Raw genomic sequence first — 19,196 nt, 5'->3', positions numbered from 1 at the left:
ACTTAGGAATTTAGGAATGCTTTCAATTAGAGCTGTATTTATTGAATCTGCCTAATATGCAGAAAAGACAACCTGCCTCACATGCAAGCAGTACTTCTGAAAAACAAAACACTGCATTCAATCTTATCTTTATTAAAATCGCCGTATTGAAAGCTTACAGTGAAAAGAGATAAGTAATAGGAATTTATAACTATGAGCATTTCCAATATTAAAACAAAGCTCGTAAGAAAATATGGAATGTTTTGCAAAAGGGCTTCAGTGTTTAAAGAACGCAGACAATTTGAGTACTGTATGTTTGTGCAGTTGGCTTTAGCTGCGCCTAAGCTTTATGGAAATAAAATGCATTATAAACTGCTGATGGCAGCACAGTTGTTTAATTTTTGCATTCGTGCCGCAAGGAAGCCACCTGTCGGCGAGATTTCTGGAAGCACCAGAACATTTTAGAGGTGGGTCTCTCATTCCAACAAACTTGCAAGTGCAAGGTGAAAGGATGAGCTAGATTTCAGTTGTGGCCACGGTGATCACATTTTCGGGATTATCAGTGGCTGCTGATGTGCTTATAGGGGTGCCATTTGACAAGCCCAAGCAGCAACTTCTCAAAAGAGTTTTCAGCATGGGTAGGAACCCTTGTCCCACAAAAACAAAGAGCAGGGGATCCATACAACTGTTGGCAACTGCAAAGCACAGGGTGGCAACAACTGTTTTCTGTAAGGTGATGAGAAGTTCACAGTTATCATGATGATAGACTACATAGTAAAGATGCAATGTCCGTTGGACATGATATGGCAGGAAACAGATGCAAAACACAGTTAAAACCAGACAGATCATGGCCACGTCTCTGCGTCTCTTCTGTGTCTTGGTCTGCGCTATGTGCTTTATCATTAGGGCGTAGCAAATGAGAAGAATGACAAAGGGGATCACAAATCCGATGACGAGGGCATAGAAATTCATGTAGTACAGGAGCTCCCACGAGGAAGGTTCTGCTGGCTCGAAGCATTTTCCCGCCTCTATCCGAAAGCCGTTGGAGAAAGACGCGTAGAGGATCACGCCCGCAGCGATGAATATCCACACGGCAAAGCACAGAGCCAGAGCCCACCAGTACAGCAGCTCGTTCTGAAACTTCACGCGCCCGGCCATCACAAGGTAGCGGCAGAGGCTGAGGCTGGCGAGGAAGAAGATGCTGCAGTACATGCTCATGTAGAAGAGGTAGGTGGAAACCCTGCAGGCCACGTCCAGGAAGGGCCAGCTGGTCTCCGTCTGGTAGCTGAAAATCCGAAAGGGCAAGGTGAGGATGAAAATGAGGTCGGCGATGGCCAGGTTCATTAGAAACGCCGTGGAAACGCGCTTCTTTTTAGCCAAGCGACAGAATATGTAAAGGGCTGCAGTATTGGTCACCAAGCCAATGGCGAACACCATGCTGTACACGACGGAATACACGGTGTACTTGTTCTTGTCCCTGAAGGTGCACTTGATCGCGTTGACGTTGGGCAGGAAAGAAGTATTTTCTGATATTTCGTGACCTTTATATTCCATGTTTCCCTTTTTGTTTCTTTCTGAAAGAAAATTGAATAAACAGTGGCTTAAGTGTCATATAATTATTTCACTAATCACAAACAAATGTAGATACAATAGATTATTAGCCTCAAAGGAAATGCATTATTTGAATAAGAACTGCTTAGTTGGTAGGAAATAACATACAAATAAGGAGTGAATGCTCAAATTGGGGTTATGTAGGTAGTGGAGACCCACATGGGTCTGGATTAGAACCACTGCTCTTAGTAAGGTATAGCGATGATCTAAATTCCATTTCAGTCAGTAAACTAGTCACACTCACATACTGTGTGATACTAAAATAGGAGTTATTAACAAACACCATGAAAGCGACAAGCAAAATTTAAGACTGGGGATGCACCTGGCAGGTGGCAATTAATATAGACAAGTGCAGAAGTGTTAAAAGAGCTTAAACTACAACTGTAAGACAGGAAACAAGCTCATATTTGCTAATTATGAAAAACATGTAGATACTGTAGAACAAATCCAAAGAGTAACCAGGAATATTCTGAAGCCTAAGGGGATGTTCTGCGCTAACAAGCTAAAAGATCTGCACCTTTTAAGTCTTGACAGATGAAACTTTTGAAAACTTCTTGTAGGGCACCCAAGTCAAATTCAAATACAAAGCCAAGTCAACGATTTTTTTCTATATCAGCAGGTGATACACAAACGATGTGACACAAGTGGAAACTACAGAGCAGTGCATTTAAAACTTAATTTAAAAAGGGTTGTGGGAGTGTGGAACAAGCTAGTCAGTCATGTAGCCAGCAGCCACATCACTCTGCAACTCACAACTGACAACCCACTGGAGCCCAGCAGGTGTGAGCCTGGTCAGTACCTGGATGGGAGACTCCTGGGAAAAACTAAGGTTGCTGCTGGAAGAGGTGTCAGTGGGGCCAGCAGGGGGCGCTCACTCTGCGGTCTATGTGAGTCCTAATGCCCCAGTATAGTGACAGGGACACTATACTGTAAACAGGCGCTGTCCTTTGGATGAGACGTAAAACAGGTCCTGACTCTCTGTGGTCATTAAAAATCCCAGGATGTTTCTCGAAAAGAGTAGGGGTGTAACCCCGGCGTCCTGGCCAAATTTCCCATTGGCCCTTACCAGTCATGGCCTCCTAATAATCCCAATCTATGAATTGGCTTCATCACTCTGTTCTCCTCCACACTGATAGCTGATGTGTGGGGGAGTGTTCTGGTGCACTATGGCTGCCAGCACATCATCCAGGTGGATGCTGCACACTGGTGGTGGTGGGTGGGATCCCCATTACCTGTAAAGCGCTTTGAGTGGAGTGTCCAGAAAAGCGCTATATAAGTGTAAGCAATTATTATTATTATGTTGTTGTTGTAGTTGGTACCCTGGCTTTATTCAAGAAAGAGCTGGGTGTGATCAGCATGAAAGAGCTGAGACCAACCAAATGAGCTACATAGGCTGAATGACCAGATTCCCCAGCCAACATCACAAACACTGAGATAATCACCTTTGTGTTCTGATATTTTTTACATTGTGCCCCAGCAATTATGTCATTATTGGCTTTTTAAATCACCAATCCCAAAAAAAAAACCTGGGACTAATTAAGATAGTGTTCTGCTCCTAAGATGGAGCACGGCCTTTCAAATGTGGTCTTGCTTGCTGCCTGATCGGGGTCATTTGACAATCTTTGTCCTCTGTAGTGACTGAAGCAGCAAACTACAGTGAAAAGGCCATTTGAACTGTGAAGACACAGCTACACGAACCCCATTGAGGGCAAACCTGCTCTGTAATCTTGCCTGCTCATTTGTTTATGAGGGTATAGGAAAAAAACAGTATTTTAGTTTCACTTTTGCTTCCCTGGACAATTCGGCATTTGATTTTTTTAGTATGTACACATACAGTAGATGTGTGTGAAGGTATTTCATGGGTTATTGACAGTTTCCAATTTTATAGCGAAAACACCTACATTGTACCATAGCAGCAAGTGATGTCTAGACCCTTCTCTGGGGTTTGTTTTGCTTTGTTTGCAAAAGAAATATTTTTTTAAATTCCCCAAAGATTTAGTTGCTTTCATTTGCATTTCAATTGTCTTAATAAAACAAGCAATTGTGCCTTGGTTTTCTTCCACAATAGAAAAAAGGTCACAGCTGGTTTGTTTAGGAAAGGTTCACATTATCGTTGAGTGTATGGTTAACCTTGGATTTGGCTTGTGTGTGTATATTCTTAAGAGATGATGCACACAGTGTATAATTCCCAATAACGGTTATTGTGAAATTTGGTGACGTTTTTACAATGATTTAAGGGAAACTATAAAAAAAACATAAAATAACATTAAAAAACTAGAAACTTTTTGGGTGTGTAGTATCTGTCAAAGGTTACTGGAGGTGTTTTTCATTACCAGCTTTTACAGCATGTAAAATGTAATGGAAATAGCTGTCCGTCCTCATTAAGTTTTGAAAACATTTGGTAGCTTTTGAAAAGAATTGAGTTACCGCTCTTATCTCATCACCCAGTGAAACGAACGAAGACAAACAGACGACAACAAACACTGTAGCGGCGCCACAAATGCAAATAACCAGCATCTCGAAAGGGGGAAGACCGTGATCTACTATAACAATCATACCCGTGTACCGACATTTTCATTCAAATTAGAATTGCGACATACAGTACCCTTTGGGGAATGTCTACCAGTACCAGCAATGCGCTATTGCTACATTCTGGTTTAATTGCAAAGGTTTCAGGAGACATTAGTTTTTCTTCTCCGCAAAACCGGTGCAAGCTTTAATCGCATCTTAAAATGCCGGGTTAGGAAAAATAACTGAGCGCCCAGGTAACGAAAAACGGGCCCAACGGAACAGGAGTCATTTCGCCGGTCTCCATTTTTAATGTAAAGCCGTTGTCAGGTTGTTTCACTGTAAAATTGAATATACAGCATTAAGTTCGAGTTTCCAGGGAGTTTCCACCCTTTAAAAATACAGCCATTTGAAATTAAAATTAAAATTTAAATATGCAATTTTAAGAAATACATTTTAAAGGCAATTTAAAATATATATATATATTTTTAAATACAGCCATTTTAAAACATTTATTTTAATAAGTTTCCAAAAAAAACGTAACTACTGGCTGAAGAACCGCAGTACCTACTGTAACCCCGCCTTAAAAAAATATAACTGTGATTATTCCTCTTGGAGAACATTGTCTCCGCTGTAATGAACATTTCCTGTGTTGTGAGGTTATCAGTTTTTCTGTTCATTTACAAATGAGACAAGACATATATCATTCCCAGCTGACATTTCTTATCGGGTTTATGGTCAACTGCTGTTATTCGAGATTCACTTTTATTAAACAAAAAAATAATATGCCTGGAGTTCCCTTGTATCCGGTTAATGCTTGTGAATGTATTCTCGTTTGAAGGACAATCCGGTGTAGCACTCACCCACATTATTCTGAGAGTTACAAATGGGATACTTTCTAATTTCAAAAACAGGGTTTATGAAGGTTTATTTCGGATTAAAACCCTTGCGTTTCTGGCTATCGCTGGAAGACACTTCCAGCAATGTAGGCAATATTTTTAATGAAACCAATGCACTCGTCTTGCGCTTTAGCTTCTTGTGTGTAGGGTTGCATTGAAGAGTTTCTTTTAGGCGTTGGAAAACCTGACAATATGAGAATAGAAAACAGGTTTTGCATTTTGATTGAACACTAGAGGGCGGTGTTTCGCGTAGTCTCAATTCTGTGCACAGTGCACCGAGGACCTGTCGCGTCGTGTAGCGTCTCATTAGCCAAGTTCTTAAAACACGTCCTGTAACAGAGTTCGGCAGTTGCAACGTTTTATGCTTCTCATGGAAACAGCATCACAAAACAGTAAGCTCGGTCACATAATTGTGTCCCACCATAATTCTTAAAGTACCCGAAAGTAGGTGAGGTTTTGCTGACGTAATTTTAGTAATTTCATATTTTGCATTGAGCATTTCTCAGAAACCAGCACATATACAGTACAGCAGCAACAGAAATGTGAGCATTGCTCTTTCAGTCAGGTTCAGTCTACTTGCGTGCACAGTTCGCTCTCGGTTGCATTCATAGGGGTTAATAACTCCCCCTGGAAAAGGAAGGCATGTCGTTGCTACATGATTGCTTCAGGGGAAATGCCTCTAATTATGTCATACATACTGTACAGCTACTGTACAGTATGGCTTATGAAAACTGTTAAAACTGTCCGATACAGTATGTCTTGACCCCTGCGCAATCGGGCAATTTAAGGCCTTTGTTTATTGCTGTTGGCCGGCGGTGTGGAGGCGAGTAGTGGCCTCATTGAATCGGTGGAAAAACCGTTTTCGATACAGCGTCACTATTCCCAAGGAGGCGGTGTGAAGAGCCTTGTCACTTCGGTAAAGGGGAGGAAAAAAAGTTCCTCTGGATGCGGTTATTTCCCCTGTCTTTGTGAAGATGCATTGTGCCTGACATCTCTGTATACAGTACGTCTGGATAGACAGGGTTTCTAAAAGACGGTGATAGTTAACACAGAGAAAGTAAGTAGGATATTCACATATTTCAACATTACAATCGTGGCACCAGTCAACACCAGTCTGACACAACACTTACAGTATCCAAGGACAGGGACAGTGGTCGGTATTCGGATTATTTTAAACCCCTACATACGGTCTCTTGGGATCCTTGCAATGATTTTCCAAATCATTGGAGGAGATCTTCATAATTCAAGGATTTTGAAAGAACAGCTTTAACGTTTGAATGTTTGCAACCTCATAGAGGCTCTATATTTCTACATACAGAAAAGGGTTTGTGGTTGACCAGGCCTGAAAAGCAAGCTTATTCTTTCATGTGTAATTGTTCTCTTCCATTTTTAAATTTCAATTTCAACAGCATTTCAGTGCATTTTTTTTTTCTTGGAAAGATGAGAAACTCGCTTACAGTTTCATGTAACAGCACAAGATATTTTCCACTGCCTGACCTTAACCGCTTTTTGATTCATACAAAAAAAACAGATTCTATTTTCTAAACCATTTAACTAAAAAAAGCTATTTCAGCCAGTTGCTAAAGACCTGCTTTTTTCAACCTAAATGTAAGCACCAAATATGATAAATTCTGTGATTTTCTGTAATGAAGGAGCTTTCCAAAGATATAGGGTTGACTGCACATGCAATATTGTAATTTCATCAATGCAAAATAGGAGTTCAGAAGATATCGACAAACCCTACTCATGACATGGTAGTAAAAAAAAGACTCCTTAATGTTTGTCTTTAACCTGTTTGGTCTGTTTTTGGAGAATCGAAAGGGTTGCTGTATTGGCAGTGGAGCTGTGAAAGGTAACAAACACTGAGAAAATTGTTTAGAAGCCCATATTTATAGAGAAGTAAGGATCGGCAGGTATTGGGTCTCCAGAATTTTTCTGAACTCTTGTATAATACCACTTAATCACAGCTGTAAGAGAAGGTACAAATTAAAGGTCCACCTAGAAAAAAATGGTAGTTAATTTTGGAGTTACTGTACTTGGGGATTGTTCTGAACGTTGCTTAGAGAAAACCTCACTAAAAATAAAAATCAATGATTTCATTTACAAACATCAGCAATACATCACAATGAAAAAATAAGTAAAATCAACAGCAATCTTCTGTTACAAAATCCTTATTGCATTTATAACTGGATTGTGACCGTGGAAATTGTATGAGGAAAGAAGAAATGCTCCGACTTACCTTTTTGGGAGTCACTTAATGGCGAAAAGAGCTAAACGTGATATACAAGGAGTGTAAGTACTGTAAGCTGTTTTTCTTCTCACTCTGCAAAAACATTTTAAGATTGTTTTATCATTCTACGTAGATTTCCTAAATCATTCACTGCAGCCAATTACAAAAAAGCTTTTTGGTATTGCACAAATGCTACTTATCAAACTGCACAAAAAATGCTAAAAGATAAGAATATTGTTAAATCTTTGCTCATGCTTCCAAGAAGTATCCAACAAAGGCTTGTCTCCTTACTAAAATAACAGTTCATTTCTGGATTTAGGGTTTAGAGGAGAAAGAAAATATTCACCCATAAAATCAGGCTCTGACTGAGAGACCTAAGGTGACAGATGAAGAAGAGGCCAGGAAACATACAGTAGCAGTCTGAAGCAAAGAGATCTTACAAAAATAAACCATATTGTTTATTACCACTGTTGAGTTATAGTTATATAGTTATAGCAAATATTCATGACAGTATTTTAGAAATCTTTGAAATGGGGGAAGCTGATGAATGTGTTTTTGTGGAGCCTGAAATTAACATTGCTACTTTGGGGACATTGTAGCCTTAGTAAGCAGCAGTAATTGTCTTTTCTGCAAAACACTGTGTGTCACTTCACGGATATTCATTCTGGGGAAAATGAGTAAACAGAGTCCTGTCCAGATTTTACTTTACAAAGTATCTCCACAGTTCCTCTTAAATATATTTTGGCAACATTCCTCTGAATTCCTGTGACTCATTGACCCACAGGCATGAAATAAGGAAATTTACTTTTGCACAAAATGACTCGGCAAACCAGGGTTCCGGGTTCTTACTCCTTTTTTCAAGAAACAGACGTACTCTTTTCTCAAACAAGTCCTTAGTTTTAACAAAACATAGGCGACAGGCTTTCGCTAGTTTTCTAGTTGTTCAGTTTGCTGTTCACTCCTAATTTGAAATTTGCAGTGCAATGGAGGGCATGAAAATAAATGCAATGGAAAAAAAAACCTTAAAAAAGCGAATCAATTTGAAAAGAGGTCCCCTGTCACCTCTTCTGTTTTCTCTGCATATAAAACCTTTAGCAGAATGGATTAGACAAGAATTAAAGGGATAGAAATGAAAGGACAAGAACATAAGATCGCATTGTATGCAGACGATGTCCTGCTACTGTATATTTGGATGACCCCAATGAATCGTTTATCAGAGTGATGGATCTTTTGGAAAACTTCGGTCAGGTATCAGGGTACAAATTAAATTGAGAAAAAACAGATGTTTTATTTTATAATCCTACAAATCAAGTAAAAGACAAATTTAAGTTAACATGGTTATCACCGTCTATTACGTATTTGGCAGTATGTTTAACAAAAGATTGATCAAAATGATTTAATTTAAATGTCAGCCCTTTAATATGTCAAATAAAAGATGAGCTGGCTGGCTGGAGTTTGCTGCCTCTTTCACTGGGATCTGGAGTGGAGGTTATTAAAATGAATATTCTACCGCGATTACTATATCTTTTTCAGTCTCTTCCAGGGGAAATCTCATCAGAACAGTTTAATGAAGGGGATAAAATGATTTTAAGAGTCATTTGGAATGGAAGGAAGCCGAGAATTAAATTAGAAACACTACAGCTGACCAAGGACAAAGGTGGTTTATCCCTGCCTTGCCTAAAGCCATACTGCCAAGCAGCTCATCTTAGAACATTAATCTGCTGGTGTGATAGATATTATACTGCAAAATGGAAGGAGGTGGAGTCTTTGATTATAGGTGAATTTCCAAAACAGACGGTCCTGGGAAATAGATCATTGGCAGAAACTACATATAAAACGGTTATACCCTGGATAACTTTACCAATTAAAACTTGGTTTAAGATAATAAAAGGTGGATAGTTTTCGATTCAGATTTCCCTTCTGGGAAATTATGTGGAGAGCAAGTTGCGACTCACTCACACATATTCATATACAGTATGTATCTGGTCAATTTTGACTTTGATCATAGTGAAGTAAAGGATAGATATATATTAAGGATTCTTCTAGCAGCTATTAAAAAAGCAGCCACAAGAAAATGGTTTATAAAAGAATGTCTAACACATGAACAATGGGTTAATGCTGTGAATGAAATCGATATAATGGAAAATATAACTTTTTCTCTCAGGTTACAGGCAGAGAGGTTTAACAAATACTAGGAAACATGGATTAATTTAATCTCCCCACTGAGACCTGATTTCAGTTTATGAGAGAATATACAGTAATATTTCTGTGTGGACTGTTTTGTTGTTTTTTGTGTTTTTCATGAAAAAAATGGCATTTTCTTGGATATCTGCTGGCATAATTTAAATAGTTTATTTTTTATGTCTGTATAAAGATAATGTAACAAAAAAGAAAGATGAAGGCAAACGTTTATTTGGATGCATTCTGTTTGTAAATCTTTTCATCGCTAAATAAAAAGTAAAACAAAAAGTGTAGCAAAACAATAAAAAACAAGATTACAGCAGTTTAGCACTTAATGCTTACAATGAATATTATTTTCATATTAAATTGTATATAGTTGATTAAGTTGTACGGAGCTCATGCAGAAGCGTCTGCCTTATACTGTAAACACTACTGACCTAACTATCACTAAGGCCTGCACAGTCTTTTTACAGACGGAAAAACCCGGAGGCCAAACACTTCATGCTTTAACCTCAGCAAGTTACAAATGTGAACACAGAGAAATAGGATCTGACAGCCTGAAAAAGACATCTAGATAAAGCAACATTCTCCATGTACGGTATGGGCTATTACCATCTGCTGAAATAGTGCTGAGAAAACATCAGGAGAGTCATTATAAAATCGTCACCCTTAAACCCACAATATTGCTCGAGGCCAACAGGGGTATCTGGTTACATATAATATGTAATGTAATATTCATGCCAGAGGGAAATAACTGGCCAGAGGTTCTGCTGATTCTCTTCACCTGAACTAGAAGGAGGATCAGGTCTGATAAAATATTTATGCTGGAAATGACGATTTATTGCTGACCAAAAGGAGATAAGGGCGCAAAGTGGAAAAGGCATGTGATAAGACACTATTAACTTTGATATTTACTGTAACATCTTACTAAAATGGCAAAAGGAACAGAAAAAGGATAGTTTGTGTCTAAGAAATACATGAATTCATTCATGAGGAAGCCCTCATTAAACGAACAAATGATTACAGACAGTGGAGACTGCAGCTTTATAGGTAGTTCAAAAATAAATCCAAGAAAACAGAAGTCTTTCAATTAATGTACATTTACATGGTATAACCAAAACCAGGTTAAATCCAACCCTGTGATCTGGTCATTTTCTGTTGATAATGGATCTAACCTTGCCCAGCAGTGTCTCTCTGAACTGATCCCCCATGAGAAAGTAGAAGAGGGGATTAATAACACTGTGAGAGAAAGCGATCGGTCTTGAGATGATGTAAAGGCAGTTTATAATGATGAGGGTGCAGTCCGCATCGCCTTGGTAGTGCCTTCGCGATAAAATGCGGACGTTCCTCATGATGTGGTAAGGCGTGTACAGTAGGAAAAACATGACGCCTGTGATGGTGATCACTTTCAGGGGCCTCTGGAAAGAGCTGTTGTCAAAAACGCCATTCCTAGCCTTGAGGAAATGGGCGATCTTGTAGTAGAAGCAGCACAGAAAGGCCATTGGTAATATGTACCCAGAGACGGTGAGGAACAAGCTATATGTTAAACTGTTTGATGCATCTCCTGAACTGGCGTAGTCTTTGCAATGGGTTTGGTTCTTGTCGTCCAGACCCATGTCGATGAAGATCAGCAGTGGGAGAAGCTGCAGCGTGACGAACACCCAGATACAGAGGGAAACAACAACTGCAGTGTTTCTCTTCAGTAAAATATGTTGCCTCAGGGGATGGTTTAAGATCAGGTATCTGTCTATACTAATCCAAGTGTGGAAGAGGATGCTTGAGTAAAGATTGACGTGCAGGAGATATCTGTTACTTATGCAGAAATCCGTGTCGGTCACTCTGCCCTGGGAGTAGTTGATCACCAAGCTGGGCAGAGTGCAAAGGAAAGCTAGGTCAGAGACAGCCAGGCTGAAGAGGTAAACATTGAAGCTCTTCCAGTCCCTGATGCAGAAGATGTAGCCGCAGATGACCACTGTGTTCCCTAGAAATCCAAGAATAAACTCTGCGGCATACATTGTTGTGAGGTAGTACATTTCCAGACTGCTGTCCAGCTTTGAGCAGTCCTTGGCGATATTGCCCTCCTGTTAGCAAAAGCACAACGAGCGATTGTTACAGTGAAGAGTAATTGTGTACCCCAAACCTTCGAGAATTTAATGATTTAATGATCATTGTTATTTATACTGTCATTAGAATATCCCTAGTGCATTAAAGAGGATTTCTCTATACAAAGGGTGTGATCCTTTGTGTTTGAAAATGCCATATCAGTTCAGTCAATTAAAAAATTGTTTACCCCATTGTACTGCTATTGGAGTCAATGTATTAGAAAACCAAGCTTTTTCTCTCCTTTCCCCAATTACCTTGGTTTACGCTGCAACGCCCCCCAGTTTTCAAACTTCAAGCCTTGTAATTAGTCATTTTTTGTAACTGCATTTAATATACAGTAAAACAGACATGTTTTAAAAGCCATTACATTTCTTCATTAAAGTCTGTTTTTTAAGAGTAGTATAAAAGAAAAGGTTTCTTACCATTAATGCTGTTCTGACTCTTCTTCCGTAAGCATTAACATATGACGCTGATTAATATAGGAAGCTGCCTTTTAAAACACACAGGGGTGAGCAAGCGAACCAGCACACACACACTGTTGAACTGAAAGTACAAGCTTTTCTTTGTAGTGGTAATCCAGAAGTTTGTGTAGGTGAAAGACCTTAATCACCTTCCATAAATTGGGTAATGGTTTGCATTTTATGAAGTGCATATTAAACCTAAGAATACTGGTAGTAAGAAAATTAGATGGTTACTGTAATGGAATACTTTTAGTTTAGTGGTCATTTTTTTGTTCAGTTGTTCTCATTTACATACAGTATCTCTTTCATGACTTAAGACAGCCTCTCATTTGTAACTGTTCTTATTGGCTTAATTTGTTTTCAAATCTGTTTTGAAAACTTGAGACCTACTGTATGAACATCACAAATTAAAACATACCCACACGCTACTTTTATTGAAAGGTGGCTGATTTACCAGAGAAAAGTCATCACCAGTTTGATAGAATATTTGCCATTGTCTTACAAACTGCTTATAAAATGTGACCATTGAAATAAATACAGTACCATGTAAATATATTACTGTTATAGAGTTTTATTAACAGAATTATTACAATTAAAGCCTAGGCTTTACAAAATAAGTAAAATTCTAAACTGTGTGTTGCGTGTACAATATATCATTAGAAATTCAGTTTTGAATTTCGGCCTGATTGTATGTTTAAATTGTTTAGACTTTCACAACTGTTTCAGAACTTTTTTTCTCAAAAAAGTTTAACAAAACATCTCAAAATATAATTAGAACAATCATGTCTGCTGTGTTATTTGAGTGTCCTTCTTAGAAAGTAGTGATGCCTTTGCTTTAAAACTGTTACCTATAAACGTATCATGGACATGCTGTTAGCAAGAGGATTATGAGAAAAAAATTACTTAAATGTTAATAATATTAACAAATGTTAATGAAATATTTTATTCAAGGATTTATTGATCAATTTGAAATTTAAACAGTGGATTACATTAAGTAGGTAGTTTGAATTTATTAGTAGAGTTCTTTGCTTTTTGTCTTAAAGACATGTTCATTCAGTATAACTAAGATGTTAACAAACATTTTTAAATGGTTTTCTCATTTGCATTCATTTGATTTTTTTGTTTTGAATGAAATTTTATAGTTTTATCATTTTCAACAATCCAGCTGGGAAGCTTGTTCCATGCTCCCACAACTCTCTGGGTAAAGTTCTCCTGTTTTAGAAAGCACTTCCCCATCCTATCCACTTGTATCCTTTGGTTCATATTTTACCGTTTCTCATTAATCCTATAATTAAGTCTCCTGACAGACTAAGCATCTGAAAGGAAAGATTAAAAAAAATCTGTAATAACAAAACACTTCTCTGGAGAATAAGCACAAAATGAAGTGAGAAAACAGTGTCAAATGTTTTGTCATTTCATCAGTACACTTGGAAAAAGAGATTGAAGAAAGCAGCAAAAATGTTTAAGCTGTTCAGATTAAAACTACGTACAAAATGTGTTTTTCAGTCACGAAGCAGCATTTCTAAATACAGGAATTTCTAAAGAATGGGAGTTTCTAACCATCAAATGCACCAGACCACATTGCCAGCTTTTTTCAGAGGATGCAGAAAATTGTATATATTTTCTTTCTTCTCCCAGTGCATTGCTGAAAGGCACTATATTAATGCAAGGGATTCGTTAATTTTGCTCTGCTGTTTGTATGGGGTGATGAGCTGAAAAGTCACCAGTAAAACTGTTGTTTGGCTCCACATAACCTGTTCTGCTCAAATGAGGTGAGCCTCTGAGGTTACTTTGATGGTCATTCAAGAGTAGTGCTGACATAGCCCTATAAAATCATCTATAAATTCATGTTTTAATGAAAGACATTCATAGTAATCGCTACTTTCACTGAGCTTTGTTATGACAAACTGAGGAAATCATTTTTATATTGGGATAACCTTTATTTACTATAGGAAACAAACATCGCCAAACTGAGTTGCTTTGTTTTAACAGTGTGTTTTATCAGGGCTGAGCATTGTAAAAAGGACGTTACAGAATTTCCTGCTCTCTGACAAGGATGTAAATAACTTGCATAAACGCAGATAAAGGAAACGATACCAGATTAAAGTATAGGATACACATGTGAAAGTTTCCTACAGAATTATAAAGATAATAATATCCTATAAAAATACTATCGAGTACTTAATTGAAGACATTTTGAAGGACTCCTTTGTTTTAAAGCTTGGATCAAAACCGTTTTTTATTTTTTTCCCCCCAGAAGCTGCAAACACATGAACAAGCAGAAAAATCCCCCAGTTCAGGACTGTCCAAGGCAAATGTGCAGCATGTTAATATTTCTAAGCGGAATTCAGATAAAGATCATTTTTCAAGCAAACCACAAGCACAATGTCGCAGTCACAGTTGTACAACCAGTGTAGGTTAATATCATGTAAAATAAGGCAGTGTTTCACCCAGCTGCAATCTTGATCTGGCCCCGTGTGTCTAAATACTGTATATACTGTACAACTGGTTTATCCCTGCTGGGAAAGGTTAAGTATGGCAGGCTAAAAGAAATGAACCTTTTCAGTCTTGTCCAGAGAAGACTACGAGGAGACCTGATTTGTTCAACATCCTCGAAAGCAATGACAAAGTCAAACCAGTGGGCTTCTTCAGAATCACCAGTAAAAACTCAAACCAAAGGACACAATTGGAAACTACTTGTATGTGAAAGTGCATTTTAGATGGAGAAGAGGAGGTGCTTTTCCCTGCAAAGTGTTGAGCATTGAGCAAGCTTCCTACTGAAGCTGTTGTTGAAGACAATAGCCCTGCACTAATTTCAAGAGACAGGTGGATGGGATCCTCTGATCACTCTGAGCCATGTAAAGCCATATGAGCTAAAATGGCCAAGAAATATATTTTCTATAACGTGGTGACTAAAACTATACACCCTATTCTGAATGTGGATTTTCATTTAGAAAGGAGGAATTTCACTTAGTGCATATTTATTGGCCCACCCACACGTTGTCAAAAAGATGTTGATGATGTGTCAATAAAACACTCAGCCTGAAGTGGTTGATTCGCTGTTCTGTTTGTGGTTCGTTTTTATCTTGAACCAGGACAGTAGTTTATCCCTGAAGCTGTCTCCAACCAGAAAATAGAAGACGGGATTCAGGCAGCTATTCAGGCTGCTCAGGGGCCTGGTGATGTTGTAAAGGGACCTGCAGATGATGAGGGGACAGCTGTTCTGGTCGAAGAGCATCCGGGCGCCTATGCGCACATTTCTCATTACGTGGTAAGGAAGTAAGGAGATGGAAAACAGCACCATTGCGAACAAGATGAGAGTCAAGGGTTTGCCCACCTTATCTGCATTCTGGAATCTCTGCTGCATGTCCTTAAGAACACGTATGACAAGGATGTAGCTGAACACCAGGATCCCAAAGGGCAACAGCAAGCCGGTAAACGTTAAAGTCATGCTGAAAATAAAAGTGGCATGCACATTCCCGGAGCTAGCATAGTCGAGACACTTCAAGTCCGTGGAGTTGGTGAGGTTTTCAGTTGTGATTAAGAAAAACATAGGCAGGAGCTCCAGGGTGACGATGACCCACACTATCAGGCAAATGAGAACCGCGTGCCACTTCTTGAATATCTGAGCGGATTTTATGGGATGTGCAATGAGAAGATATCGGTCCATGCTGACACAGCCAAGAAAGAGGATACTGGTGTACAAGTTGGCATGAAAGAGGTACCTCATTAATTTGCAGTAGAAGTTTCCAAAATACCAGATGCCCCTGTTTTTGTAATATGAGACTAAAAACGGCAGATTGAACAGGTAAAGGAGATCAGCCAGGAGCAAATTGAACAGAAAAATGTTGCTCCTGTTCCACTCTTTCAGAGCAAACAAGTACACCACAACGGCCACAGAATTAAGGACCACACCAATCACAAAAGTGCTCCCATAGACTGCAGGGACATAATAAGCATTGAGCTCGTTATCAATATTTGTGCACAGTGAAGTATTGCCTCCATCGGTTTCATTCCAAACCACCAAACTCATGTCAGATGTGAAGGCTTGTTCTGATTAAGTTCATCAGCTGGTAAACCTACGAAACAAAGAGGATCATGAAAACTGTTAAATCAGGCATGGCACAGGACCAGACACCTCTGCATCTCTAGAAGTGACATGAGCAGCCATTTCAGTGATATCAGCACATTTTTATAATGTGAAAAAGAAGACTGGGACAGATAAAATAGTAACTAGTGCTTTGAGACTATAGACTTGAAACAATAAGGAACTTCTAAATAATATGTTATACTGCATCATACTGTTTTTTTGTGAGGTGCAAGATCTTTAAATTCATTGTATAAAAGCACTTTTAGAAAAGTGGCCAGACAAATGTATTGGCAAAAGCAAACTTGTTAACTGTTTCAGGCAACACATCAGTGCACTGAGACCCAAAGATCTCCTCAGGCCAGGAGATCCTCTGTTTAACCTTTCTTGGCTTCTGTTGTACTGACCTTCCTGTCTGTGTCCTTTCTCAGGAATTGAAAGACTTTTCAGCATAGAATTAAGCTCCACTTGTTCTTCTGCAGCTCGAAGACTGATGCAGTTTTCTAGACTAGCCTTTAAAAAAACAGCTGCACGACAGACGAAATTAATTTGATGTGAACATTTTGACATTTGAGCCTGCAGCTCCCAACTGGCTACCCACTGAAGCTCAGCAAGGTTGAGCCTGGTCAGGACCTGGATGGGAGACCTCCTGGAAAGCTATGGTTGCTGCTGGAAGTGGTGTTACTGGGACCAGTGGGGGGCTCCCACCCTGCGGTTTGTGTGGTTCCTAATGCTCCAGTATAGTGGTATACTGGTACTGTAGTGGGCGCCATCTTTCGGGTGAGACGTTAAACCGAGGTCCTGACTCTCAGTGGTCATTAAAGATCCCCGGGCATTTTTCGAGTAGGGAGTAGGGAGTTATCCTGGTGTCTGGGCCAAATCTCCCCCCTCTGCCTTTACCGTGGCCTCGAAATTGTCCCCATGTATGATTGGCTTGCACTTGCCCTGCGATGGACTGGTGTCCTGTGCAGGGTGTACCCTGCCTTGGTAGGCTCCGGCTTCCCGCGACACCGTATGGTATAAAGCAGTTTGGCAAATGATGTGACATGACCATTTTGACATTTGTCTTTGCTTATTGATAGGTTGTCATTAGAACATAAGAAAGGTTGTGTAGCGGAGCTGGTTGTGTAGCGGAGCTGGTTGCAGCGCGGTGACGTCGTCGCCCTCCCTGCGTATAACAGGGACCTCAGCCACCTGGGCTGGGGGAGGTCTCCTTTAGCTCAGCCGGCTGGTTCTCTGTTGCGTGACGCCGGAGACCCAGGTAGTGGGGGACGAACCGGCAGGGTGGAGCGGCGAGGGCACGAGCCCGCGCAGAACCACAACGGTCACTGTTGCAAATAAAAGGAAACCATTTGGTCCCTCTAGCTCATTTGCTTCTTGATCCAAATATCTCATCCAGCCATTTCTTGACATACGTTAGCTTTGACAATGTGGCTAGGTTGGTTGTTCTAGAGATTCGCAGACCTTTGTGTCAAGTACAGATAAACCTACCATTAACACACAAACAAATACAGTAAAATCAAGCTTAAAACCTTTTTTCAGTCCCAATATTCACGTTTTTACATGACTACTTATAAGAGTACTAGAAAGCAACCATCTGCTAGATTGCCTTGTATTACAGTACAATGCCTGTCAATGATTACATTTATCAACTGGGACTTGTCTTTAACATGTTTAGAATTGGAAGAACTTAAAACATTTTACCTGAAGAGGAGCATGGTGATCTTATAAAGGAACTCTATTAAAAACCAAAATACAGTAGATAAAATTAACACTGGTTCTGGTTTCTAACAAAACAAGCGTCTCTCGCCTAGAAAAGGAAATCTACATCTTTCTGTAATCTAAACTGACTGTTTTAATGTAATCCTGATACGTTTTTCTGCTTATTCATTTTTATATCTTTACATCTGATCCTACCCTATAATGTCCTCATGCTGTACTTCCTGTGTACAAATGATCAAGTTAGTTGTATAGAAAATGAATGGTGTTGTACTAAAATGTAACTACAGCATTATCAAAATGATTCAATATGATCACAAATGATTCAAACATTAGTTTTCTATAAATATTAAACTATATTTTGAATGAATAATATTTTTGATACAGGACAGTTGTCTGCATTTAGTGTTAAGAGAAATGTCCCCATATCTCTGTCACTGAGTAATCTTAAGTGGTGGTTACAATCCAGGGATCTTTTCTTTTCTATGAGAGCTTTCAGTGACAAATTGACAACAGTTTTTATTCTTTATCTAATTTAATTTGGCTTTTTTAGGTGTTCGTAAGTTACAAAACCATTTAAAGACCTAACTAGTCACCACTTTGGTCTGACAGTTGGATCTACTACTTCATTTTCATCTTAAATTACACAACTCAGTAGTTCTTAAAGACATACTAGAACTGTGCTCATGTTCCTGTGTATTGCTCATGGCTAACTAACAGAAATAGGCAGAAACCTGGAGTACTGAAAACACCCGGATTTCTTACACATTAAAGAGCATTAACCACAATTGCATATTATGTGCAATCTTTCTGAGATGTAGTCAAAATTCTCCTTGACACTGGAAATAGTGCAGAGCTAAAACAATAAAAATACATTTTATGTTTGAATAGAGGTATTAATAATTATTGATATTTAACAGATTTCTGTTTAGTAGAAGGTAGTATACTTTAAAAAGTATTTCTAGTGCTGACTTTGCTCAAGTAAAGTTATATTCACTTTAGAAATCTGAAAACATTAAGATATTGATAAAGTACACTTACCCCTAAATGGGTTTAGCTGGTATACCACTGCATGTGCCAGTTCTATTTAAAACTTCCTTTTTATATCAATTTTAATATTTAGTACGTCATGTGTTGAAGGCACACATATATGGGGATGGTTACCAATGAACAGAAGGGCTTTCTGAGAACAGAGAATGTGATAATTATCATGGGATGAGGAGCTTTCATGTATCAAATAAACAGATGCCTTCTTTTAAAGTTCATTTTGCTTGTTTATACCCTTGGGATTTTAATCTGTGCATAGAATCTCTTTCTGAAAACTTTTCTTATTAGAACAGTGTAACAGGTATGACTTTAGATTGGTTTATTTTTAATTTTACCCATGACGAACTTACAAATCTACAGCCTAAATTAAC

At 38.8% G+C, this 19,196-nt stretch overlaps 2 protein-coding genes across 2 annotated transcripts; both read right to left on the bottom strand.

Annotated features, from left to right (window-relative positions):
• Nucleotides 1-495: 495 nt before the first annotated feature.
• Nucleotides 496-1,533, bottom strand: LOC148837137 (lysophosphatidic acid receptor 6-like). The gene has a single exon (XM_088914705.1). It carries the CDS (start codon nucleotides 1,531-1,533, stop codon nucleotides 496-498), a length of 1,038 nt encoding a protein of 345 aa, XP_088770831.1.
• Nucleotides 1,534-10,556: 9,023 nt separating this feature from the next.
• On the bottom strand, nucleotides 10,557-15,642 carry LOC148837136 (succinate receptor 1-like). Its single transcript, XM_088914278.1, has 2 exons — nucleotides 15,100-15,642; nucleotides 10,557-11,489 (listed from the first exon to the last, which is right to left on the bottom strand). Exons 1-2 carry the CDS (start codon nucleotides 15,640-15,642, stop codon nucleotides 10,557-10,559), a joined length of 1,476 nt encoding a protein of 491 aa, XP_088770404.1.
• Between the last annotated feature and the right edge of the window lie 3,554 nt (nucleotides 15,643-19,196).

Source organism: Atractosteus spatula, chromosome 4 (genome assembly GCF_055471065.1).
Source record: "Atractosteus spatula isolate fAtrSpa1 chromosome 4, fAtrSpa1.hap1, whole genome shotgun sequence".
Lineage (NCBI taxonomy): Eukaryota > Metazoa > Chordata > Actinopteri > Semionotiformes > Lepisosteidae > Atractosteus > Atractosteus spatula.
Note: the sequence above shows the minus strand (reverse complement) of the source record. Positions and strands in the feature narration are given on the sequence as shown.